The sequence below is a fragment of the Oncorhynchus clarkii genome, chromosome 16, assembly GCF_045791955.1.
Source record: "Oncorhynchus clarkii lewisi isolate Uvic-CL-2024 chromosome 16, UVic_Ocla_1.0, whole genome shotgun sequence".
Taxonomy (NCBI): Eukaryota; Metazoa; Chordata; class Actinopteri; order Salmoniformes; family Salmonidae; genus Oncorhynchus; species Oncorhynchus clarkii.
Window position 1 is genome coordinate 15818732 of NC_092162.1, and position 27472 is coordinate 15846203.

The 27472-nt window shown below is 41.5% G+C and overlaps 3 protein-coding genes across 7 annotated transcripts in view; 1 reads left to right on the top strand and 2 right to left on the bottom strand.

Moving 5' to 3' along the window:
- The window catches only part of LOC139368034 (arf-GAP with dual PH domain-containing protein 1-like), a 31662-nt gene extending 20997 nt beyond the window's left edge, over nt 1-10665 (bottom strand). Inside the window, exon 1 of the mRNA XM_071106540.1 lies at nt 10343-10665. Within this exon, the coding sequence (XP_070962641.1) occupies nt 10343-10433 (91 nt within the window). The 5' untranslated portion in view covers nt 10434-10665. The remainder of the gene's footprint in view (nt 1-10342) is intronic.
- Nucleotides 10666-14510: 3845 nt separating this feature from the next.
- Nucleotides 14511-19143, bottom strand: LOC139368035 (RNA-binding protein with serine-rich domain 1-like). 2 transcript variants are annotated; one of them, XM_071106541.1, is made up of 7 exons: nt 19060-19143; nt 18259-18408; nt 17936-18109; nt 17268-17373; nt 16916-17069; nt 15329-15473; nt 14511-15073 (listed from the first exon to the last, which is right to left on the bottom strand). In XM_071106541.1, coding segments are annotated over exons 1-7 (837 nt in total). In that variant the 5' UTR covers nt 19062-19143; the 3' UTR covers nt 14511-14967. The 2 variants fall into 2 exon arrangements, with proteins under 2 accessions (XP_070962642.1, XP_070962643.1); XM_071106542.1 differs by lacking the exon at nt 19060-19143 and adding an exon at nt 18687-18800.
- A 363-nt stretch (nt 19144-19506) lies between these two features.
- The window catches only part of LOC139367469 (vesicle transport through interaction with t-SNAREs homolog 1A-like), a 197753-nt gene continuing 189787 nt past the window's right edge, over nt 19507-27472 (top strand). For all 4 annotated transcript variants that reach the window (XM_071105685.1, XM_071105682.1, XM_071105686.1 and 1 more), the window contains exon 1: nt 19507-19699. In XM_071105685.1, the coding sequence (XP_070961786.1) occupies nt 19606-19699 (94 nt within the window). In that variant the 5' untranslated portion in view covers nt 19507-19605. The remainder of the gene's footprint in view (nt 19700-27472) is intronic.

Genomic DNA, 27472 nt, shown 5'->3' on the forward strand with positions numbered 1-27472 from the left:
CCCATAGTGGCAGCAACATTGAACCTAACTTACAGTCCACCCTAGGCTAGTCCTTTTCTTTATGGTCCTTCGAGTCGGATTCAATTGCGGCCATGAAAGAAGAACAACCTGACAATCCTATTCCTGGCATTTCCACACCACTGCGCTCTGGACGCATGGTCCAACAGCCTGCTCACCTCCAAGAATATGAGGTTGAGTACATCAGCCAAGCTGAAGGAGGCCCAGGAGCCATCTCCAAATCCCCAGACGGCAAACAGAGGCCCGAAGACGATGGGGCACTACAACGCACCCTGGCTCTACTCCAGCCTCCACAGGCTCCACTCCAGCCTCCTCAGAAAGCTCTATTCCAGCCTCAGGTTCTACTCCAGCCTCCACAGGCTCTACCCTGTGGCAGCAGGGTAGCCTAGTGGTTAGAGCGTTGAACTAGTAACCGAAAGGTTGCAAGTTCGAATCCCTGAGCTGACAAGGTACAAATCTGTCGTTCTGCCCCTGAACAGGCAGTTAACTGAACAGGCAGTTCCTAGGCCGTCATTGAAAATAAGAATTTGTTCTTAACTAACTTGCCTAGTTAAATAAAGGTAAAATAAAATAAAATAAAAAAATACTCCAGCCTCCACAGGCTCTACCCTGTTAAACTAGTTACTAGTTGTTCGAATGTTTGAATCCCTGAGCTGACAAGGTACAAATCTGTCGTTCCAGCCCCCACAGGCTCCACTCCAGCATCCCCAGCAAGCTCCTCTCCAGCCTCCTCCATAGACTCCAGCCAAGGCTCACAAACAGGCTCCAGCCCAGCTTCCTCTCGCCGATCCTCAGCCTGTAGTGCCCCCGACCTATCTGCAAAGTATGGTGCCTCCAATACAACTACCAAACACCTACAAATTCTATGCGAGGTCAACCAGCATCCAATTAACAAAACCTGCCTGGTCAACTCCCCTGTTACAGAGTTATCCTTAAACTAGTCAAGGTAACCCTCCACAACAAAGAAAGACACCTATGCAATCCTCGATGATTGATCTGAGAGAACCATTCTCCTACAACCAGCTGCCTGCCATCTCCAGCTAAAGGGTGAGGCTAAAGAACTAACACTGCAGAGCGTGAGACAAGAGGTTGAAACCTTTCAGGGCTCCACGGTATCGTTCGAGCTAACCTCGGCCTCACATCCAGGACAGTCTTTCTAAATAAGCGATACCTTCCCAGCAGACCGGCTTGCCCTTGCCAAAAATAACCAACTGACCGCATCCCTCCAGAGAAGGTACCAACACCATTGAGGACTACCTCCAACTCCTATCACTCATGCCTCCCCCTTGCTACAGTACTCATCGGTGACGACCCCACTCACCTCATTGCCCCAATCATCCCAGTAAGACTAGGCCCTTCTGGAGTATCTCCAGCCAAAGACATCGAGACTCTCTCTAGTCACAATACTGCCCAGTGCCTCTTTACATCCCTCAGTTCCCTAACTACCGAGATACTCTTTTAGAGAGGCTTTGGCAACTCAATGTGGCCACTCAGAAGAGTGAGAAGGTAGCAACATGGTCCAAGCAAGACCACCAAGCCATTGAACAACTGGAAACTGCCACAGACTGATGTCAAGGTGGACAGAGTTGACCACTACACCACTCCTCTCCTTAGAATCAACACTTCACTACCATTGAATGTCTCCCAAGAAGTTGTCATACCCCGCCTTTGTGCCACAGAGTCTCACCTAGCAAATGGAAAAACCTAATGGAATTAGCAAACTCGCGTAAGCTGGATATGTGGCCACAATGACACCAGAGGCGGCAAAAGCCAATCGTGAGAAGCACCTCACCATATGGTTACCCACAACAAGAATGACCGCCTTGTCTTTAACTGTTCCTTGTCCTACCAAGGTCAATCCCTTAACAGCCTGCTACTGCCAGGACCAACCTTGGGGCCAACGCTCCTCGGAGTACTACACCGCGTCAGGGAACATGCAGTTGCAATAAGAGGCAAACATGAAATGAATGTTCCACCAACCTGGTGAAGATGTAAGACATTCAGTGGACCACTGCTTCTACAGTGCATTTGGAAAGTACTCAGACCCCTTGACTTTTTCCACATTTTGTTATGTTACATCCTTATTCTAACATTGATGAGAAGAAACCACAACAATTTAAGCAATCTACACACAACACCCCATAATGACAAAGCAAAACCAGATATATTTTTTACAATTTAAAGATTTATTACGTTTCTTGTTTTCAATCAACCGACAAAAACACATTCCACATTCACGCGTGGCAGACATAAATAATCAAATCAAATATAAAACAAAACAAACAAACTTGCTGTAGCACTATTAGCGTTCCTATTAGCTATTTCCAGCCTTAGCTGAGACGACGAGCAAATAATTAGTTTTTTACACAACATGTATCTGCTTATTTCCCTAATCACCCCATTCACTCTGTCCAATTTGAAATATAGTTGAGTAGTGGAGACCAGAGTCTATCAAACTTGGGCTCTTGTGTCTCTTGTGGAGGTCATAAGTCAGCTTTTCAAGAGGAATAAAGTCAACTATCTGTTCAATCCACATTTTAAATGTAGGAGAAGTATTAGAAGCCCACAATAGAAGAATACATTTCTTAGCAAAGTATGTGATCGTAATAAACACATTTTCTCTGTCAGGATCAAGAACAAAGTCCTGCTGGGCATTAAGATAGATAGATATACGGGGTCATATCCAACTGTACATCTAGTATTTTCTGTGCAGCAGTATGTATAGGTTGCCAAAATCTGGTAATCTCTCTTCAACTCTAAAATACATGCATATAGGTTCCCCTTTCAGAGGTACATCTTTTACAGTCAGGAGAAATGTCCGTATTCATTCTATGGAGTCTCACTGGGGTGTAATAAAATTTGTACAAAAATGTGTAATTCGATTCTTTAATTTTTACATTGGTAGAGGAGCAGTATACCCTGCCGCAAACATCCACCCATAACTCATCACTGATAGTCAGACAAAGGTCCTTTTCAGAGATTATTTTCAAAGGAGTAAAGGAGGAGCCTCCTTTCTTAGAAAGGAGTCTATAGATATGAGATTTTGCCTTTGATGGATTGTGCTGTGACAAGAAGGGTCTCAAATTCATTCAGCTGAGCTCTAAACCTCCCCTTGGAAGTAAATGAGGAAATGATGTGTCTAATTTGAAGATATTATTTACAAAAACGGATCTTGGCACATTGAATTCACCACAGAGTTGGTTTTGTGATGAAACAGGTCTGAAAAGGTCTTGAACCCTAGAGAATGACAAAGATTAAAGTTGGCATCACTCAGGGCTTTTGGCAAGTCTGGGTTGCATACTATAGGCGAGTTAGAACATATTTGGGAGGAAATGACAAGGTATTTCTTACAGTCCCTCTATGCTAGAAGGGTGCTGTAAATCACTACGTTTTTTTGGGCTATATTGCCCACTTCACTAAAGTTATTCATTAATATAATTGAGCTTAGGGGCAATGAACCAGAGGATTGGGCTTCTATCTGAATCCACATTGAGTCTTATCTGTTTGTGATCCATGTAAGCATGTTGCGGATTTGGGCAAGACCACCCTTAGAATCAGGTTTCGATAGAGTGGAGAACTTGATCCTCAGTTCTTTATTGCCCCATATACATTTGGTGATGCTTTGGTTAGTTGTTTAGAAAAAGGAAACTTGGACATAGCATGGGAGCACCTGAAATAAATAGTTCAATCTAGGGAGGATGTTCATACGGATAACATTGATTCTTCCGACTAAGGTAATTGGGAGGGAGATCCAGGTTTGGAGAGCGTTCTTGATTCGATCCAGGAGTTGAAGATAACTTTGCTTGAAAAGGCAATCCAGATCTGGTGTTACAAAGATCCCAATGTATTGAAACCCCTGTATCTTCCATTCGAACGGACAGAGTGTCTTCATAGAGCTGTTGAGTGTAAGATTGAGAGAGCAAACAGTGGATTTGTTCAAATGCATCTTATATCCTGAATACTTGCCGTACTGAGCAATTGTGTCTAAAATGGGAGGGATTTCTCAGGGTTGGATATGCCGAGCAAGATATCATCCGCGTAGAGTGAAATTATGTGCTGCAGACCGCCTGCAGAAACACCCATAAAACTTGGATTGCTCTTTATCAACTCTGCCAGAGGCTCCGCCCCCAACAAGTAGAGCAGGGGGGACAGCGAGTATTCTTGTCTTGTGCCACTTCCCAAAGGGAATCGGTCAGAATTCAAACCATTAGTAGTCACCATGGCATTTGGATGACAGTATAGGGACTTCATCCATTTAATAAAGTTTGGGCCCATATTGAACTTTTCTAAGACTGAAAACAGAAAGCTCCACTCCATCCTGTCGAACACCTTCTCAGCATACAGTGAAGCCAGCAGGACAGGGGTCTTCTGTGCGTTTACTTGATCTATAATATCAAAAAGACGGCGAATGTTATCAGAAGAGTACCTGTCTCTAATAAATCCAGTTTGGTCCTCTTTCATTATTTTGGGAAGAAGAGTATTTAGTCTTTTGGCGAGCAATTTGGTAATTATATTGTAGTCGAAATCCAACAAGCTTATGGGCCGGAAAGGCGAGCAGGATAGAGGGTCCTTGTCTTTTTTGAGCAACACTGTAATGCGGGCTGTGTACATAGAGACTGGGAGAGCTCAGTTTTTGCAAAAATCATCCAGCATTGGCATGAAAATAGGGCTGAGCTGGGGCCAAAAAGCTTAGTAAAACTCTCTGGGGCATCCATCTGGGCCTGGGGACTTGTTAGGTGGCATGGAGATAATTTCCTCCAGGACCTCCTCAGGAGTGAAGGGGGAGTCTCTGATAGTTTAGGTAGCGAGATTCCCTCTAGGAAGGAAAGGAGTTCTGCCTCCGTATGTTTTCTCTCAGAAGTATATAGTTTGCTGTAAAAATCATGAAAAGTTAAATTGATCTTATTTGGATCATATGTGACCTCGTCATCTGCTGTTTGGATGGCCATGATTGTTCACTCTGACTGCTCTTTTTTTTTTATTGGTAAGCAAGCAATCTACTAGGCCTATTGCTATATTCATGGTATTTCTGTTTAGTAAAGAGGTCAAAGTGGAGGTGGACAAAGGCGTGATCTGAAAGCGTTATGGGTCCGATTGTACACGTGGCAGAATTGAGGAAAAAACCTTTGGGATAAAAATGTAATCTATATGGGAGTAGGTGTTATGGACATTAGAGTAGTATGTATGGTCCATAGATGAACTATTAGTCTCTCTCCAGGTATCTATCAGTCCCATCTCTTTAGTAAGAGAGTTCAACATCTTTGCAGATCTAGGGTTAGTGGTGGGGACTTGAGATGATTTGTCCAGGGTTGGGTTCAGGGTACAATTAAAATCTCCAGACAGGACTCCAAAGGAAACACAATGCTTATTGAACAGGGTTATCATTTTCGACATGAAAGCAGGCGTATGCGTATATATTTAAGATAGTAATTGGTTGCCCATACAGTGATCCAGTTATCAGAATAAATCTCCCCTCCGGATCAGATATGTTTTTGTCAATTATGAACAGAACATGCTTATGGATAAGTATGTCTGTGCCTCTACTGTTTGATTTGAAAGACGAGAAAACACCTGTCCCACCCAAGGTCTGAGAAGTTTAGCATGTTTGGCATCACAGAGGTGTGCCTCTTGTAATAGTGCAATGTCTGCTCTTTCCTTTTTAAGAGCACATAGTATATTTTTTCAGTTTTGTCGCATGACCTAGACCATGACAGTTCTATGTCTGGGAATAGGTGGATAATAGTTACAGATACAATCACATCAAATTAAAATAAATGGTGTACATAAAATAACAAATCTCTGAACGCCCCAGTCGAGTTCCAAAACAACTCGACGTATCCCGTTGGATCGATTAACCCCACGCTCAGTCTCAATTCTGTGTTCCCGATAAACGGGAACAGTTAGCAACGCACAATGTCCCCTCCCCAAAAAATGCCTCATCCTCTCTTCCCCGCATTAAGTAAGTGACAACGTAGCCCCCTGTCCAGACCACAGAAAAAAAAATTGGTAGAAAATTAAATCAATAGCCCAGCCTACAAATATCTCCTCCAAAGGTCATAGGGCAAATCATTTGGTCCAAATAAAACAGAAACGATGGAGCAGATCCTTAAGAGGGAGGATAAGTTGTTTGTTTTTATTAAAACGTAATATCAACAGGATAAGGCCATAGGCATAACATTGACACATTGAGCCTCTTGTTAGGTCTGTAAATGTCGTAATCGACAGGCTATAAATGGTGGAGGCCTATGTGAAAATGATTACTACAAATAATTTAAAAAAGGGGAAATAAAAGTAGACTAAAACGTTAGTAGGCCTAGGTTAGGCTATAGGCCTATCCCTCTCTCAGCTAAAATAAAATAAATACAAATTAGACGGTTATAATGACATTTAGCAGGGCGGGTGGGTCATTGGATGGCGGCCATATGTTGTCTTACCTCCATTAGTAGTAACAGTAATCGCTTTTAATCATTGGTCCATTTCTCAGTGGCCAGGATTGTCCTTCAAAAAATGTTTTGCCTCTTTCGGGAGTTTTGATGTGTCGCAGGACACCTTGGTGAAGAATCCTGAGCTCGTTTGGGTATTTGAATCCCCTAAAGATGCCTCGATCAATGGAGTATTTCTTCACCTCGTCAAACCTTGGCACTTTTGGCGTATTCCAGAAGACAGGTCCTGGTATAAGGTGAGTTTGGCGTTAACCACTGTGATGGTGTTGATTTTCGGCGCCTGTATGACTTGTTCCTTGTCGGTGAATCCCAGGAAACGTATGGTGATTGCGCGTGGTGGTTGTCTGGCTGCTGATGTGGGCCTCAGTGCTCGGTGAGCTCTCTCGAGTTCTATGGGCCTGTTGGTGGACAGGTGGAGCCACTCGGGAAGTTTGTCTTGCAGGTAGCGGAGCAGTGGGATGTTTCCCACTTCTTTTTTTGCCAGATTTAATAGAACACAATTATTCCTTTGCCTCCTATTTTCCAGGTCCTCTGTTTTCTCTTCCAGATGCTCCATTTTCTTTTTAGCAGATGCTGTTGTTTCCATGGTCTGCCAGTGAGTTTTCCATGGATAGGATTTGCCCCTCTGCCTTAACCATAAACGCGGGGCGCCTGGACATCTTGTTGTTGATGTCAGGCAAAGAATTTTTCAGGGTTGTCACCTTGCCCCCTATCGCACTGAGCTGAGAGTTAATGCCATCAAATTTGATGTTGAGTTCTGTACGTTGGGATCTCAGCTCAGAAAGGATGTCTTCAACAGAGTGCGAGGTTGGAGGTTGTTGGGCCTCGGGAGGGGACGGGTCCTCTTGCTCCTGACTAAGGGTGCTAGCTGTTTCTTGGAGGCTTTTTCATGGCTATTGCTCGAGTCTGGGTAAAAATGTTACCTGTAATGTCGCCTTTTGTAGCCGCCATGACTTTTTGACTAAGCTAATGAGTTTAACTTGAAGTGGAGGTACGATGAAGAATTGGAAACTACTTGTGCGGAGCTCTTAGTTCATGCGGCCATCTCGTTTAAGGATCACGTGAACCCCTCCAAAAACAGATTTTTTTAAATGTTTTTCAAACTTATAAAAAAAAAATGAAACTGAAATATCACATTTACATAAGTATTCAGACCCTTTACTCATTACTTTGTTGAAGCACCTTTGGCAGCAATTACAGCCTCGAGTCTTCGTGGTTATGACCCTACAAGATTGGCACACCTGTATTTGGGGAGTTTCTCCCATTCTTCTCTGCAGAACCTCTCAAGCTCTGTCAGGTTGGATGGGGAGCGTCACTGCACGGACATTTTCAGGTCTCTCCAGAGATGTTCAATCAGGTTCAAGCCCGGGCTCTGGCTGGGCAACTCAAGGACATTGAGACTTGTCCCAAAGCCACGCCTATGTTTTTCTGGCTGTGTGCATAGGGCAGTTGTTCTTATTTGTTCTGTTGGAAGGTGAACCTTCACCCCGGTCTGAGGTCCTGAGTGCTCTGGAGCAGGTTTTCATCAAGAATAGCACTGTACTTTGCTCCATTCATCTTTCCCTTGATCCTGACTAGTCTCCCAGTTCCTGCCTCTGAAAAACATCCCCACAGCATGATGCTGCCACCACCATGTTTCACCGTAGGGGCATTGCCAGGTTTCCTCCAAACGTGACGCTTGGCATTCAGGCCAAAGAGTTACATCTGGGTTTCATCAGACCAAAGAATCTTGTTTCTCATGGTCTCAGAGTCCTTTAGGTGCCTTTTGGAAAACTCCAAGTGGGAGTTACACTCTGTCTGCCATCTGCCTGGTACAGTTGAAACCGGGATTCATCCGTGAAGAGCACACTTCTCCAGCGTGCCAGTAGCCAACAAAGGTGAGCATTTGCCCACTGAAGTTGGTTACTACACCGAACTGCAGTCAGGTCAAGATCCAGATGAGCTTCCCTGAGACGGTTTCTGACAGTTTGTGCAGAAATTATTTGATTGTGCAAACCCAAAGTTTCATTAGCTGTCATTAGTTGTGTTGTATGACAAAACTGCACATTTTAGAATGTCCTTTTATTGTCCCCAGCACAAGGTGAACCTGTGTAATGATCGTGCTGTTCAATTAGCTTCTTGATATGTCACACCTGTCAGGTAAATGGATTATCTTAGCAAAAGATAAATGCTGACTAACATGGATGTAAGCAAATTTGAGAGAAATAAGCTTTTTGTGTGTATGGAAAATTTCGGGATCTTTTATTTCAGCATATGAAACATAGGACCAACACATTACATGTTGCATTTATATTTTTGTTCAGTGTACAATACATTCAGAAACACATTGAGGCAGAAGTAGTCCCTAACTACAGAGCTAGGATCAGATTACTCTACTTAGTAATTGTAAGTTTAACTACTAGTCTTGGGGATGAAATATCTGACCTTGCTTTATATCACTATTTCACGCAGCGGAGACATTCTGAACATTGGCATAATACTGTGTGACATCAATGTGTGGGAACAGATGACTAATCATTTGGCAGTGAAACATCACTGGTGCAAATTAGCCTGCATTAAACAGTGGAATACACTATATGGATTAAAGTGAGCTAAAGGAAATCAATTTCTGCTTTTGTGTTCCAACTTATTTCTACCTCAAATTAGTAATTTTGGAAGTTTTTCTTGGTAAGCCCTTTTCTAATTAAATACACTACTTCTTCATTGAACAAAACACTTATTTTTGATCTGTGGTTGCCAAATATTTCTCTGATCACACATTTTCAACTATAATAAAAACCTGAACTGAGAAACTGAAACGTTTATCACCACCACAAACACATTAGTCATAAAGGAGTGAATGCTGCGAGGTGAGACTTACTATCTATATGCGTTATTTGACATCTGCATCACAAAGTCGTAATGAAGAAATGCAGCAGACTGCCAGTAGTGAAAGTATGTGTTTATGATCATTCCTCATGTCACCTATAGACATGGTGCCACTGCCAAGAAATCCTGGGTGGGCAGAGCTCCAGCACTGGGCATCAGTCCCATCCTGGAACCTCCCCACCAGCTCACTTTTATCACTGTGAGATGAGAAGGGGAAGAAGAGAGGAAGTCCTATAATGCAGAAGTGGTGGTGAGGGGCTGGGGAGGGATGTGACAATAGTTACTGTAAAGCCAAATTGAAATGACCACTCTCAGAAGGTTGTTGCATGCTGACAGACAAGATTGAGTAACACCCATTACACACACCCCAAACACTGAAGACACACACACAGAGACACACTGAGGATTGTACATTTTAGTCATTTATCAGATGCTCTAATCCAGAGCGATTTATATTGATGTCACACAATGACTACTAGCCACCACAAACACTCCAAACGGCAATAACAGGTGACAAACAGGACAGGGATGACTCAGCAACACCACACATGTAATCAATTTAACCACATGATGGAAGGTACTCAGTGAAGTATAGGACTTTTGTTTACCGGGTCTGCATGTCTCAATACATTTGGCAGCTCTCCATATATACAGCTTTACAAGGTCCATAGTCCAGCCCCTCGATTGGCGCTGGCTGCCAGTCTAATATAAGGTGTGTCTCGAGAGCAATTCATATTATTTTCTGTTTCCACACCTTTTGTTTTTAGTGCAGTAGAATTATGCCTAATGCTGTTAAATAAAATATAGACATCAGATAAGGAGAACACTGACTGACAAGCTGTCACATTGACAATGGTAACAGAAAACAATAGGCTATTCAAGATTCAATGGCAGGTGCATTCTCTACTAGGATGATGAGACCTCGCGCGTCGCTCATATGCACACGTGAGCACATGAACAGGGACCGGTAAAATATTTTGGCGCCCCTCTTTTATTAACAGTTCGTTTCCTACCTGCATTGCCACAATCCGCACATGCATCGTTTCCAGGTCTGGTCAGGACATCTAGCAATAGCCGTTTATTCGTCTCCGACTCCGAGGCCATAGTCACCGTTTGATCTCCACCCAATTCCGAAAGACTTCAATACAAAGCACGTTAACTAGGATAAAGCAACAATCAAATTGTGACCTTGTACTTTACTCAAAATTTAAAAAAATGCTAATAATTAATAGCCTATGATAAATCAGCTTGGATGATTTGAAGGTTTGGCAAGTCTCTCTCTCCTGACTACAGCTCTATTAGGCTACGAAGTCTTGCTAACTGCATTATCTCAAGTCTGTCATCCCCTCCTTTTACCCAGACTCATCCCTTCTGCAGTTGCAGTGAGACCTCCAGTGGTATGATGATCATGAAACAATTTCTGACTACCTGTGTAATTTTTCTTTCTGACGGTGACAGCCAACATGTAGACGTTTTTATGAGGACTATATTGTGCACCTTAGACAAAATAAACAATTTCACTGTTAAAGATTTGACAGCAGACTGTAGCTGGCTCGTACTTCTACTTATTTCTGTCACAGAATGTCTAAACTTTGTTTCTGTCTCTTTAAAAGTTAACAGATTGTCGAAAACGTAATCGATGTTATGGGTTGATTATTCATGTCTAGCTCAGAACGTTTGTCTACGTCAGAACTATGCGGCGCTTCAAATATACCGCAGGCTTGCATGACATATTGGTGAAGGTCTTGTTCATTTTTTGTCTCGACCGCTACAGTATGCACTTCAGCAGTAAGTTTTTTCGGCCCTGTACTCCCGACAAAGGATAATTTAATTTGGATAATTTCGGTAAGAAAAATAAACCACTTGTGGTTGAGCAACAGACTCGTTGGTTCAAGCAATATCTTTTTTTAAAATGTATTTGTAATTATTATTTGAATAACTTCAAATTGTACAAACATACGGAAGTTGAATTATACATTCAAAATGTATATTTAGCCAGCAATAGCTTCGTGACGTGCGCAGCAACTGGATCGTCACTAGTTGCCATAGTCATTATGGCTAAACCCCACCTACGGTGCCTTCGGAAAGTATTCCATCCCCCTTGACTTTTTCCACATTTTGTTACAGCACAGCCTTATTCTAAAATGGATTAAATAAACAAAAAATCCTAAACAATCTACACAGAATACCCCATACTGACAAAGTGAAAACAGATTTTTAGAATTTTATGCAAATATATTATATACAAAAAATACACCTTATTTACTTTGAGAAGTTTTGCTAGCTTGAAATTTCAGTTTAATCTTCAGAATCTCTTGTTTTACAGACACCTACAAATCCAAGTTGTGTGCTAAGCTATTTTAGTATAATTTCATTACATCCAGCTTGTCTATATATACAGTGCATTTGGAAATTATTCAGACCCTTCCCTTTTTCCACATTTTCCTACATTACAGCTTTATTCTAAAATGAATTAAATGAAACATTTTCCTCATCAATCTACACACAATACCCCAAAATGACAAAGCAAAGAGTAAAAAAAAAAAAACATTTTTGCAAATTTCCTTATTTACATAAGTATTCAGACTCTTTGCTATGAGACTCGAAATTGAGCTCAGGTGCATCCTGTTTCCATTGATTATCTATGATATTTCTACAACCTGATTGGAGTCTACCTGTAGTAAATTGAATTGATTCGACATGATTTGGAAAGGCACACACCTGTCTATATAAGGTCCCACAGCAAAAAACAAGCCATGAGGTTGAAGGAATTGTCTGTAGAGATCAGAAACAGGATTGTGTCGAGGCACAGATCTGGAGAAGGATACTAACACATCTGCAGCATTGAAGGTCCCCAAGAACACAGTGGCCTCCATAATTCTTAAATGGAAGAAGTATTTTCCTAGAGAAGGGCCTTGACCAAGAACCTGATGGTCACACTGACAGAGCTCCAGAGTTCCACTGTGGAGATGGGAGAACCTTCCAGAAGGACAACCGTCTCTGCAGAACTCCACCAATCAGGCCTTTATGGTAGAGTGGCCTGAGGGAAGCCACTCTGAAGAAATCAAGATTTAATTCTTTGGCCTGAATGCCAAGCGTCCCATCTGGAGGAAACCTGGCACCATCCCCACGGTGAAGTATGGTGGTGGCATCATGCTGTGGAGATGTCTTTCAGTGGCAGGGACTGGGAGACTAGTCAGGATCAAGGGAAAGATGAACGGAGCAAATACAGATAGATCCTTGATGAAAACCTGCTCCAGAGCAATCAGGACCTCACACTAGGGCAAAGGTTCACATTCCAACAGGACAACAACCCTAAACACACAACCAAGACAACGCAGGAGTGGCTTTGGGACAAGTCTCTGAATGTCCTTGAGTTGCCCAGCCAGAGCCGACTTGAACCCAATCGAACATCTCTGGAGAGACCTGTAAATAGCTGTGCAGCAACAATCCCCATCCAACCTGACAGAGCTTGAGAGGATCTGCAGAGAAGAATGGGAGAAACTCCCCAAATACAGGTGCCAAGCTAGTAGCGTCATACCCAAGTAGACACGATGCTGTAATTGCTGCCAAAGATGCTTCAACAAAATACTGAGTAAAGAGTCTGAATACTTATGCAAATGTGATATTTCAATTTTACTTTTTTTAAATAAATTAGCAAACAATTATAAAAACCTGTTTTTGCTTTGTCATTATGTGTAGATTGACGAGGGGAACAAACGATGTAATCAATTTTATAATAAGGCTGTAACGTAACAAAATGTGGGAAAAGTCGAGGGGTCTGAATACTTTCCAAAGGCACTGTATGGAGGGAGACATGCAGTGATGGAAGCACTTCCTCAAAGTTACCCAAACAAATAAACAAACATCATATATAGCCACACACTTCCCACGCCCCTGTATATCTAAAATGTATCTTCTTAAAATCAGGATTTTAAACCTAACCTTAAGACCAAACTGCAAATATGTTTATTTTTTGATTTAGCCAATTTCGACTTTGTGGTAACTTAGTGACGACCCAGCAACTGCACAGCTTCACATAACTTCTGTAGTTTCCAGCTGTAGCTGGCTGCTTTTCAAATGCCAGGGAAAGGGGTGTTTGAGCACATGTGTATGAGTTCTGTGAAATGAAAGCTCAAAACTGCTTTTGCTCTCCTTGTAGCTGTCTAGTGTTTGAAATACAATGCAACATTGCATCTCTTTGCTGGAGACTATCCAGGCTGTATCACATCTGGACGTGACTCGGAGTCCCATAGGTCGGCGCACAATTGGCCCAGCGTCGTCCGGGCTTGGCCGTCATTGTAAATAAGAATTTGTTCTTTAAAAAAAAGTTCCTTTATTAGACTTGGCAAGTCAGTTAAGAACAAATTCTTATTTACATTGACGGCATACTGAGGAACAGTGGGTTAACTGCCTTGTTCAGGGGCAGAACGACAGATTTTTACCTTGTCAGCTCGGGGATTCGATCCAGCAACCTTTCTGTTACTGGCCCAAAGCTCTAACCACTACCTGCTGTTCTTAACTGATTTGCCTAGTTAAATAAAAAAATAAAAAGCATTACAAAAAAAGTATGAGATGACTTGATATAAACATGACTGATCTCATCACCAATGTGAAACTATCCTCTGCTATTTCAGGCAGCTGATGGCCAAAGAACCTCTGGAAAAGCTAGGGTTCAAAGACCTGATGGACAAACCCAGCCAGGAGGCACAAGGAGGCCAAACCCTGAACTTCTCTTCCTATACAGATGGATAAGATCATTGTTGTCATTTTTTTTTTTTTTTACCTTTAAGTGCTGCAGTGATATACTAAACATGAGATAGTGTCCCCTCTTCCTCTCCATGTGTATACAATTAAAATGCAATATTGTGGACGGCGTTTCAAGCTTCGTATAAATATTTAGGTAAATGAACCATGCCTTTTTTTGTGTGTGGGTTTGATGTTGGATATAGATTGACAGTAAAACAGTTATTTGAGGTGGCTTTACAGTTCTCACCGGAAGTGCTGTTTCACGCTTGTGTGCATGCACATGGTACACAAAACATCTTCTCTCAGTCTAGCCAGCCTACACTTCTGCATAATGATTGAGGTAACATGCTCTGAGGCTTGTATCAAGTGTAGCAAAGTGCCTAACTACTCGAGGCACTATGGAATGTTGTAGCATGGTGTGATTGAGCCTGATGAAAACAAGTCAACTTTATTAAAACATCAGGCAGCACATGTCAAGCTGGCTCAACTAAAGAGTTGTAACAGTTGCATATTAAAACTAAACGCACAAATCTATGTGCAAACAAAAAACGAGAATTCTGTAATCACAATGTGTCAGCCACAACTCAGCTGTTGAGGACAAAAAAAAACCTGGCTTGAGAGCAGGGCTCACTTCACTCCTCTTGCCTCAGATTAAGCCTAGCATTCAACATGATGCTTATAGACCAATAACAATACACTATGACGAGTGAAAGGCTGTCATGCTTTCACCTGTAATGTCCTCTGAGATCAGTGAACATGGAGGGAAGGACTAGGAAAGGAAGCTAAGTAGAACTTTGGATACAGCCATACTTTTACAGTGGAGAACGGGAAGGTGGGAGAAGGATAGGAGGGAGGAGAGTAGCTGTGAGGTGAGAGGTTTCAGGCAGCTCTACCGGGAGGAATTGGAGCTGGAGCGTGAGCGGTGGCGTCTGCGACCGGGTGAGCGCGAACGAGTCCTGCGGCGAACCGGAGAGCGTCTCCGTGGTGACCGAGACCTTTGGGAAACAGAGAGAGGAGGATGAAAACAAGGGGATGACAAAGGTCTTTAACTTTACAACTGAGGGGATACATGGTCATCTGCCATTCATTCTAATCAGGGATTCAGAACAGAGGATACAGGTGTTACCATAATAAAATAATAGGAACAAAGTACATCTTTGTGTAATAAATACAGAAATGTACTGTAAAACATGTAATTATTGTGACTGACAAACATCCACACACACATTGACATTAACACAGTAGGAGACCTTCTCCTCAGGCGTGGAGGGGTGCGTCGCCACATCGGGGGTGGTGGGGGCATCCTGCGAGGGGGGGAGGGCCTGCGAGGGGGCGGGCATATTACCCTAGGAGCCAGCACGGCAGTGGCTGTGATCTCCTGTCCGTCAATCTGGCCTGCAGACAACAGAGGACAAATAGAGGTACATTTTTAAATGATGTTCTAATTGTATGATTCAGGTAAAAACTCTGAGGATAGGTTATGGACAGAGAGTTCAATAGAGTAGAGCGCTGTAGTTGACTTTTACAATGCATTCAAACTAGAGACGCTAACTGCATGTACACTAGAGGACGACCGATTAATCGGAATGGCCGATTAATTAGGGCCGATTTCAAGTTTTCATAACAATCGGAAATCTGTATTTTTGGACACCGATTTGGCCGTTTATTTTTTATTTTGAACACCTTTATTTAATCTTTATTTAACAAGGCAAGTCAGTTAAGAACAAGTTCTTATTTTCAATGACGGCCTAGGAACAGTGGGTTAACTGCCTTGTTCAGGGGCAGAACGACAGATGTTTACCTTGCCAGCTCTGGGATTCAATCTTGCAACCTTACAGTTTACTAGTTCAACGCTCTAACCACCTGCCTCTCATTGCACTGCACGAGGAGCCTGCCTGTTACTGGAATGTAGTAGAAGCCAAGGTAAGTTGCTAGCTAGCATTAAACTTATCTTATAAAAGATATTCTTTCCCTGAAAGAATAAACGTCTTGTTTTCGAGATGAGGTTCGTATTTCTGTGTGTTATTATGTTATAACTAAGTCTATGATTTGATCAGTCTGACTGAGCGGTGGTAGGCACCAGCAGGCTCGTAAGCATTCATTCAAACAGCACTTTCGTACATTTGCCAGCAGCTGTTTATGACAGCTGATTAGGCTCGTGTAACCGATGTGAAATGGCTAGCTAGTTAGCGGGGTGCGCGCTAATAGCGTTTTCAAACGTCACTCGCTCTGAGACTTGGAGTAGTTGTTCCCCTTGCTCTGCATGGGTAACACTGCTTCGAGCCCAGGTAGGAGCGAGGAGAGGGATGGTGGCTATACTGTTACACTGGCAATACTAAAGTGCCTATAAGAACATCCAATAGTCAAAGGTTAATGAAATACAATTGGTATAGAGAGAAATAGTCCTATAATTCCTATAATAACTACAACCTAAAACTTCTTACCTGGGAATATTGAAGACTCATGTTAAAAGGAACCACCAGCTTTCATATGTTCTCATGTTCTGAGCAAGGAACTTAAACGTTAGCTTTCTTACATGGCACATATTGCACTTTTACTTTCTTCTCCAACACTTTGTTTTTGCATTATTTAAACCAAATTGAACGTTTCATTATTTATTTGAGGCTAAATTGATTTTATTGATGTATTATATTAAGTTAAAATAAGTGTTCATTCAGTATTGTTGTAATTGTCATCATTACAAATAATAAAAATTTAAAAAACGTCAGATTAATCGGTATCGGCTTTTTTTGGTCCTCCAATAATCAGTACCGGCATTGAAAAATCATAATCGGTCGACCTCTAATGTACACCCAGAACCATTGGTCTCCACCAACCTCCATCCATGTGTTTAAGAGCCTTCTCGGCCTCATCGGCATTCTCAAACTCCACGTAGGCGTAGCCCTTTGACAGGTGTGAGCGGAGCCTGTCCACAGGCATGTCAATCATCTTGATTTTGCCATAGGAGCTGAAGATCTCCTGGATGTGTTCCTGAAAAGAGCAGAGACTTTAGTCAAAACCCACCCCCAAGATATTGCTCCCTACTTCAACAAACCTCCAATGCCTTCAACATGCGGTCTGCAGCTTGACACAAAAAATGCATTCAAATAGGCTATATGGAATCCCATTGATGTGCACATACACTGTATTCATGTACACTTGGAGACTGGGTGAGTCATTTTGACTCACCTTGACAACGTTTCTGGTGAGGCGGCCCAGGTACACCTTGGTTGGTCGGGGGCTGGGGCTCCTCTTACGCCTCTCCTTGTCATCCTTTTTCACTGATGACTTGGATCTAGAGAACAAACAGAAGAGGTCTTACTCCATTCCTTCACTCAAAAAAGATGTCACTTCCAAGATCACATCTCCTTAATCCTGTTTTTGGATTAGCTTTAGGAATGATCACAAACCCTGGTCCAGCAGAGTTACAGAGCATGCAGGCTTTTTTGTCAGCCCAGCACTAACATACCTGAAACAACTAATGAAGGTTTAAATGTTAAACCATTAGGTGAACTGAAAGTATTTAGTGCTGGTGTGGAACAAAAGCCTGCACACACTTTAACTCAGGGCTGGGATTGGAGACCACTGCTTTACACTTTACAGGTCACATGTAACAGTTTAACTTTCATCTGTCCCCTCGCCCCTACCTGGGCTCGAACCAGGGACCCTCTGCACACATCAACAACTGCCTCCCACGAAGCATCGTTACCCATTGCTCCACAAAAGCCGTGGCCCTTGCAGAGCAAGGGGAACCCCTACTTCAAGGTCTCAAAGCGAGTGACGTCACCGATTGAAACGCTATTAGCGCGCACCACTGCTAAGTAGCTAGCCATTTCACATCGGTTACACACACATACTTGGACCGTGAGCGGCGGTGGTTGTCGTGGCGGCGGCGACTGGGGCTGGGCGACCCGGAGCTGGTTGAGCTAGAAGATCGGGAGCTGGAAGACCCGGAGCGGCTTGAGGCAGAGGAGGAACTGGAGCCGCTGGAAGAACCGGAGCTGGAGCCAGAGCTGCTACTGGAGCTGGACCTGAGTGAAGACCGGGAGAGGGGCTTACTTTAGACCCGAGTGAAGACAGAAAGATGGGCTTACTGTGGGGCATCAGAAAGCAGTGACTGAGGACATAAGTTGTCTGATAAAAACAAGAGATGCTATGGTAAGGGTACAGTAATACTGACCTGCTGCTCCCAGTGGAGCTACGTCGCTTGCGTCCCTTCTCCCTTCCCCTGTCCTTCTCAGCTTTCTCCTTGGTGGCACCCGTTTTCTCCTTCTCTCTCACTTTTGCCTTGTCATCCATATGCTCCTTCCTCCTCACTGGAGAAGGCGCCCTGTAGATTGATAGTAGAATGACTGTCTATATCTAGCTAGAGGACAAGTAGAAACTATTCAGACTTTAGCTACAATTCCAGTCTGTGATGCAATATGTTGCATATACAGTATGTTTGTGAGCTTGCTCGTGAAACTCTAAGGCACATAACGTTACATATCTATAATCCAAATATATCCTGTTGGCTTGATCATTTCAGTGCTATAACATTGTCTTGCTTCTTATCGGTCAGCTGATAATTCAGGAACATGGCGGGAAAAACGATCTAACGTTACTTACGTTGTAGACTGAATCTGATTCGAATTTTCTGAACCGACAATAAATCAAATCTGTCTGTGCCCTTGAGCAAGGCACGTAACCCTGGTTTGCTAAAGGGGCGCCATACTACTATGGTTGACCCTGTAAAAACAACACATTTCCCTGCACCTATCCGGTGTGTGACAATAAAACATATTTGTATGTTTTTTTTGGCTGACGTGCCCATACAACTAGCTTGATCTAGATACCCTCTATTTTGCTAATTCAACGACACATCGGTGAAATATACTCTTGAGTCAAACTGTGTTTCCTAAAACAACAACATATCATACATCATACGTCTATATACAATCGTTAATTCGACGATTAAAGTGGATTGAAAAGGAACATTTACATATTTGTTCTGGTTGCAGCAACAAGTCGCAGAGAGATGACGTTTCAAAGTTGAACCGGAGAAAGTGACATTTCTAAAGACGCGCAGCTCCCTCTGCTGTATTTTATTGGAATAGGACTCTTTGGGAGGTATATATTGTGTATCACATTTTGATACATTAAAGACAAAATGTGGGATTAGTAGAGATTGTAGAAACATTCTTTATTCTGTATAAATGTTCGATGTCTTCTTAAAAACAAATGGTTTATTCTATTTCAATGTGATGAAGCTATAAATAAATGTGTAGCTAATGCATAAACTGTAGTTAATGCGATGTCTTTCATTTCTCTGTACACGTATTTTTTTTTCTGGCCACGCATGGAGAAAGTTTTGACACTTCATTGGAAGAACCAGTGAATTAGTTAACAGTTGCTGCTTTCTTACCGGATAACATTTTCTGTAACGCAACACGGAAGTGACGGCCCGCCTTCGCAGAAAGCGTTGTTTTGCTTCATCTTCAGCTACTTTTCAGCCAAGAAGACACCTGTTTTACAGTCAAACTTCACTATGTCTTCAGATTTTGAAGCCTATGAACAGGACTTTGGAACCCTGACAGCAGAAATAACCAACAAAATTGGAAGGATTCCCAAATTAGGTGGAGGTAAACCACGTTAAGCTCTATTAGTGTGCCAACGAATGACTTCTGTCATGTCAACAAATTAATAATGCAGCTAGCTAGCTAGTTTCACAAGACACGTATTTTACGCAAATGTCATCATATTCACTGCCGAGTATTTAGCTCCCTAAAGCAATTCAACTAGCTTTGTGCTAGTGAAATAACGACGTTACCTATCCAACTAACGTTAACTAGCTATTTAGTTTGTCAGCTATCTAGCTAACGTTCGCTATCAAATAGCCATTAATAGGTCTTGAGCATTCGTATGCTGTGCTGACAAACGCACAGCAGTTTAATTCTACATTTATGATGATATGTTCTTGAAGGGAGATTGAATCCTGGTTCAATGGCAATAGGTTGTCCGGCTCCTAGCATTGGTACTTAATATAAAATATTATCTTTCAATCATCTACCTAAGCTAAACATAATAGGATTGGACTTTTAATAAAGTAAAACGAGACTTTATTCATATCTAGAACATGATGTGGGCTACATTGAAAAATAAATAATTGTCTTGTTTGTGAAGATGTAGGCTTTAGTGGGACTGAATTGTTGAGTCAAGCCACTTAAGTGCAGTAGACCTAATCCATAATTTAATTTTTTCATAGTTCCACTTCTAAAGTGGGTAATAAGATATAAAGTAGGCCTACATCTAAGAAACGAGATGAAATTGCCCTTCCTCCCTACATTTATTTAACCTCAAAACACAAGAGGGTTTCGACACCCACCATCTCAGATTGTTCTGAAATAGTTTGTTAGAAATGGATAAGATTAGCATTCCTAAAAACATGATTTTGTTTAAATATAATTTGATCTCTGAGAAATGATGCTGATTGATTGCACCCATTTTAATTTATAGGATTCATATAATCTTTAAAAAAATATAGCACCTAACATCTGATTTGGACCATACTTCTTCCTAAAAATGTGTAAGACATGAGGAATTCAATCCAATTATCAAAGCCACTCACAGTCTAGAGGTCGACCGATTAATCGGAATGGCCAATTAATTAGGGCCAATTTTAAGTTTCATAACAATCGGAAATCGGTAGTTTTGGGCACCGATTTGGCCGATTTTTATTTTTTGTGTGTTTTTTGTGTTTTTGTTTTACACCTTTATTTAATCTTTATTTAACTAGGCAAGTCAGTTAAGAACATATTCTTATTTTCAATGACGGCCTAGGAACGGTGGGTTAACCGCCTAGTTCAGGGGCAGAACGACATATTTTCACCTTGTCAGCTCGGGGGATGCAATCTTGCAACCTTACAGTTAACTCGTCCAACGCTATAACGACTTGCCTCCCTCTCGTTACACTCCACAAGGAGACTGCCTGTTACAAGCCAAGATAAGTTGCTAGCTAGCATTAAACTTATCTTATAAAAACATTCAATCAATCATAATCACTAGTTAACTATACATGGTTGATGATATTACTAGATATTATCTAGCGTGTCCTGTGTTGCGTATAATCTGACTGAGCATACACGTATCTAAGTATCTAACTGAGCGGTGGTAGGCAGAAGAAGGCGCGAAAACATTCATTCAAACAGCACTTTCTTTGCGTTTTGCCAGCAGCTCTTCGTTGTGCGTCGAGCATTGCGCTGTTTATGACTTCAAGCCTATCAACTCCCGAGATGAGGCTGGTGTAACTTAAGTGAGATCACTCGCTCTGAGCCTTGGAGTGGTTATTTCCCTTGTAACGCTGCTTCGAGGGTGGCTGTTGTCATTGTGTTCCTGGTTCGAGCCCAGGGAGGAGCGAGGAAAGGGACGGAAGCTATACTGTTACACTGGCAATACTAAAGTTAATGAAATACAAATGGTATAGAGGGAAATAGTCCGATAATTCCTGTAATAACTACAACCTAAAACTTATTACCTGGGAATATTGAAGACTCATGTTAAAAGGAACCACCAGCTTTCATATGTTCTCATGTTCTGAGCAAGGAACTTAAACGTTAGCTTTCTTACATGGCACATATTGCACTTTTACTTTCTTCTCCAACACTTAGTTTTTGCATTATTTAAACCAAATTGAACATGTTTCATTATTTATTTGAGGCTAAATTTATTTTATTGATGTATTATATTAAGTTAAAATAAGTGTTCATTCAGTATTGTTGTAATTGTCATTATTACAACAACAACAAAAAAATTGGCCGAAATAATCGTTATTGGCTTTTTTGGTCCTCCAATAATCGGTATTGGGGTTGAAAAAATCATAATCGGTCGAGCTCTATCACAGACCCCCCACACCACACTAGAGAGCAATAGGCACTAACTCCACCATGGTTTGTTGGACAAAGCCTATTGGAATATGAATGGCATTTTTGTAGGGGTTTTGGATAAACGCTGAAAATAAGGTCTGTGGTAAACACAGGCTTTGGAGAACTTATAGATTTTGTTCTATGAGATCATCTTCATTAGTTAAGGTTACATTTTGTGGATTTAATGCATTTATCAACAAACAAAAAAGAAGCACATTAAGGCTTCATAATTAATAAAGGTTATGTTAACTGACTGGTATTATCTCATTGAACAAAACGTATAAGGTCTCCTAAGCCTGTGTTAACCTCAGACCATTTTTTTGCCCTTTATCCCAAAACCCTATTCTTTCCCCATAAGGATGACTGAACGAACGAGACGTATCTCTCATTTCTGGTTTTTGACTACAAGCTGGCGAATGCTATTAGCTGAATTTCTCAGAGATCAAATACAATTTAAAACAGGCAACAGTAAACATGTCGTCCACCACAAATGATGCAGCACCTTTTGGCCAATTGAGATATTGTGTGTGATTTAACACGTTTTAGTTAATTACTGTACAGTAGCTCCCACCTTGGGCCAAATAGTGTAATTTTGTAACTGCCTGATCTCTATAGCGAAGATGCATCATTTATCCACGTTTAGAGATATCACGTGTGACGAACGTACTAACACACAGAGACAAATCCACAGTCCCCTCCCTGATTTCCACAGTCCCCTCCCTGATTTCCACAGTCCCCTCCTTGATTTCATCGATATGAATGTTCTTGCATATGTTAAGTCTTGACAGTGTTTGCAACATGTGTACCAAATTTAGTTACAATATGAATATCCTTGATGGATTTCTATGCATTTATGTGCCAGACCACGCCCATGTGAATGATTATTGGCCAATAGGGGCCATGTTGTTTTAGGTACTAGTCTGGAAAATATTGCGTTGAGAGAACCTTTATCCATAGATGCCACATATCAAATTTTGTATAGCTCAGTCATTTGGTGCCAGAAGAGTAGCGTTTTTTAAAGTGGGAAATCCATTATGGTGGACCAGAGGCAGATTTGTTCCTTGTGAGGAGAGGTACCTATGTACCAAATTTCATGACTGTTGGTCAAACGGGGTGAGGGGCGTGACCTTTCAAAGTTTGCATTTTCAATCTCTTATTATAGCGCCACCATCTGACCAATCAGTGTAATTTAGTAAATGCCAGATCAGGATGGCAAAACACATAATTCAGCCAAGTTGTCAAAACTGGGCCTGTACTGTCTGCAATATATTGTGGGACTTATGTACGTAGAGTTGATTAACTATAGCGCCCCCTAACGGACGGAGACGGATCCACAGTGGGGGACAATAAACCATACAACTCAATGCACAAGGACTTCTTTAAACAATTTCCACAAAAATGTTTACTAATACACATTTACTTGAACAGTTCAGATGCAAAGCTGGGTAACGTGATCACAGTTGGTGCTGTTGGTACCGTGTATGTTTAGAGTTGTGTGGTTTAACTTTGTAGACATTCGTTATTGTTTCGCATACATTTTAAAGTGAAAATGACTAGTCTCAACATCAATCTGTTACTGTGGAATTGACCTTATTCGTAGTTGTATGCTAATGTTCTTTATTTTGAGCTCAAATATTTATTGTGAATGCTTCTAGTTTAGTCTAGCATAGGTCTAGTATAGTATAGGTCTAGTATACGTCTCCTTGCAAGTGAACAATTGTCTGACTTCTGTTTGCAGATAGCTGATTAGTATATTTGTAGCAGGGATGTGTTATTCTTACGGGATATTTACACCTCCCGACGTCTTGTCCTCTGCCAGGGATTTGGAGTGAGTGGAGGGAGAATGAGCCTAACAAGAGGGCATTTGGTATCAATGCAGTTATGCATGAGATCTACAAGGAATGACATGAAACACCTATACCCATTGAACTGGGGATCAAATGTTTAAGACACAAGTGCATCGGTCTGCAGATCCCAAAAATCGATCCAAATGTAGCATGCGTCGGTCAGAAAATCGATTCGAACATTTCAAATTGCTGGTTCACAATATTTTTTTGCTCATATGACATTTGTTCTACCTTCCGAAAATTACCTCATATTTTGTGACAACTGATTCGTCCTCTCCTTCAGCGTCGAACTCCATGTAGCCGCTCACTCTGCCCTGCTTCGCGTGTTGACCAATGCAAGGTAGACGGCCAGTTCCTGATCTTGCACATCTGCGCAGCACAGTCAGCATTCAAACACTAAATTGGCTTGCGTGATATGAGGATTCATTAGTTGAGTGACAACTTATGTCAATTGCTAGCTTATTGTTATCTATGAGCTGTTCAAGATGGTGTTTTAGCAGAATAAACGTCAGCTACTGCAGACAGAACTCTCATCTGGCAACGTGGGCCAGCATCCCTGTGCAATGATTTCTACTCCTTATAGTCCACGGCGTGACGAATTCAGGCTGTTCTGAGGGCAAAAGGGGGTGTCAACTCAATATTAGGAAGGTGTTCCTAATGTTTTGTACACACAATATATATTCATTGGCCATGTCATAGCTAAATTATGAAAATGTACACATATTGAGCTCAAACACTTAATGTGCAGAAATGACAACTTAATAAGTGGGTGATGGTGATTTCAGAACCAAAGTGAGGGGACATAAAAACCTAGGCGACTTTGCCACTAATCTGATTGTGGTAGTGGGGTGGTAGATGCCTAGTCTACCTTATGGCTCAGATCAGGTGCCTACATTGTAAATACACCATTTATTTATTTTTATTTAACCTTTATTTAACCAGGAAGGGCTCATTGAGTTTTAAAATCTCTTTTTCAAGAGTGTCCTGGCCAAGATAGGCAGCACCAAGTCATTACAAGAATTACAGACAAACAACATGAAAAACTACAAGTAATCTAGTAAAAACCATAGAATTCACAAGAGTATAACAAAATCAAAAACAGCAAATTAAAAACATTGACAGGTCAGGGAATCAGTCTCAAGATCATTCATCAGTGATTTAAAAATACCAATCGGGACAAGTTCTTCCAGTTTAAAAGTATTTTGTAAGGCGTTCCAAGACGATGGCACAGAGAACATAAAACCCCTTTTACCAAATTCAGTTCGGACATTTGGAACAGTTGGCATGATAAAGTCCAGCGAACGAAGAGAGTACCCACCAGATTTCTGAACAATAAAAATGCCCAAATAAAAAGGTAGTAAACCCCAAATGGCTTTGTAAATAAATGTATACCAGTGACTGAGCCTACAAGTGACTAGAGAAGGCCAGCCAACTCTGGTATACAAAGTGCAGTGGTGCGTGGGTTTTGCAGTTTTAAAATAAAACTCAAAGTGCCATGGTGAAGGGTGTCAATTGATCTCAAACACTGAGCGGAAGCATTCATATATATAATATCCCCATAGTCTAGTAAACACATAAATGTAGCTGATACTAGCCTCCTTCTGGCTTCAAAAGAAAAACAGGCCTTATTCCTAAAGTAAAATCCCAATTTCAGCGTAATTTTTTTTGTAAGTTGTTGAATATGCAATTTTAATGAGGCCGTCATCAATTAAAATTCCAAGATATTTATATGAGGTTACAACCTCAATCTCCTTGCCCTGACATAGGTGAAATGTTCAGAGGTCTATTTATTTCTTTAGAAAACACCATTAGTTTAGTTTTGTCAGTATTGAGGATAAGCTTCAATTGACACAAGGTATGTTGAACAGTATAAAAAGCAGTTTGTCTAAATCATTTATATAAATAGTGAATAAGAGAGGACCAAGTACAGAGCCTTGGGGCACACCATTAAAGACAGACAATTTAACAGACATAAGCCCATCAAATTGAGTGCACTGAGTTCTATCAGACAGATAGTTAGCAAACCATGCAACTGCATGCTCTGAAAGACCTACACTCGACAATCTCTGCCTTAGTATAGCATGATCAACTGTATCAAAAGCCTTAGAGAGATCAATAAACACAGTGCTGTTTTTTGTCAAGGGCTTCAGTGATATCATTTAAAACGTTCATGGCTGCTGAAATTGTGCTATGCTTATTCCTGAAGCCTGATTGGTACATTGATAAAATAGAGTTAATAAATAAAAACTCTTTTAGCTGTTCACTCACAAGGGTTTAAAGTATTTTCACCATAGACATGCATCACACACACACACACACACACACACACACACACACACACAAAGTCAGCTCCGACAGATCCAGCTCAGAGGCCCAACTCAATTTCCGTGATGGTTAAACGTTTTTAGTGTAAACTTAAGCTACTAAAACCAGATATAAAGTATGTACAGTGCCTTGCGAAAGTATTCGGCCCCCTTGAACTTTGCAACCTTTTGCCACATTTCAGGCTTCAAACATAAAGATATAAAACTGTATTTTTTTTGTGAAGAATCAACAACAAGTGTTACACAATCATGAAGTGGAACGACATTTATTGGATATTTCAAACTTTTTTAACAAATCAAAAACTGAAAAATTGGGCGTGCAAAATTATTCAGCCCCCTTAAGTTAATACTTTGTAGCGCCACCTTTTGCTGCGATTACAGCTGTAAGTCGCTTGGGGTATGTCTCTATCAGTTTTGCACATCGAGAGACTGAAATTCTTTCCCATTCCTCCTTGCAAAACAGCTCGAGCTCAGTGAGGTTGGATGGAGAGCATTTGTGAACAGCAGTTTTCAGTTCTTTCCACAGATTCTCGATTGGATTCAGGTCTGGACTTTGACTTGGCCATTCTAACACCTGGATATGTTTATTTTTGAACCATTGCTTTATGTTTTGGATCATTGTCTTGTTGGAAGACACATCTCCGCCCCAGTCTCAGGTCTTTTGCAGACTCCATCAGGTTTTCTTCCAGAATGGTCCTGTATTTGGCTCCATCCATCTTCCCATCAATTTTAACCATCTTCCCTGTCCCTGCTGAAGAAAAGCAGGCCCAAACCATGATGCTGCCACCACCATGTTTGACAGTGGGGATGGTGTGTTCAGGGTGATGAGCTGTGTTGCTTTTACGCCAAACATAATGTTTTGCATTGTTGCCAAAAAGTTCAATTTTGGTTTCATCTGACCAGAGCACCTTCTTCCACATGTTTGGTGTGTCTCCCAGGTGGCTTGTGGCAAACTTTAAATGACACTTTTTATGGATATCTTTAAGAAATGGCTTTCTTCTTGCCACTCTTCCATAAAGGCCAGATTTGTGCAATATACGACTGATTGTTGTCCTATGGACAGAGTCTCCCACCTCAGCTGTAGATCTCTGCAGTTCATCCAGAGTGATCATGGGCCTCTTGGCTGCATCTCTGATCAGTCTTCTCCTTGTATGAGCTGAAAGTTTAGAGGGACGGCCAGGTCTTGGTAGATTTGCAGTGGTCTGATACTCCTTCCATTTCAATATTATCGCTTGCACAGTGCTCTTTGGGATGTTTAAAGCTTGGGAAATCTTTTTGTATCCAAATCCGGCTTTAAACTTCTTCACAACAGTATCTCGGAC

Bases quoted from the DNA above. Each gene is read 5' to 3' on its own strand.
- LOC139368035 (XM_071106541.1), bottom strand. The intron at 17,374-17,935 runs GTATGTGTGTGT...TTTGTTCTCTAG, and splicing joins CACCGCCGCTCACGGTCCAA to ATCCAAGTCATCAGTGAAAA. The intron at 15,074-15,328 runs GTCTCCTACTGT...TGTTTCCCAAAG, and splicing joins CCTCCACGCCTGAGGAGAAG to GTCTCGGTCACCACGGAGAC.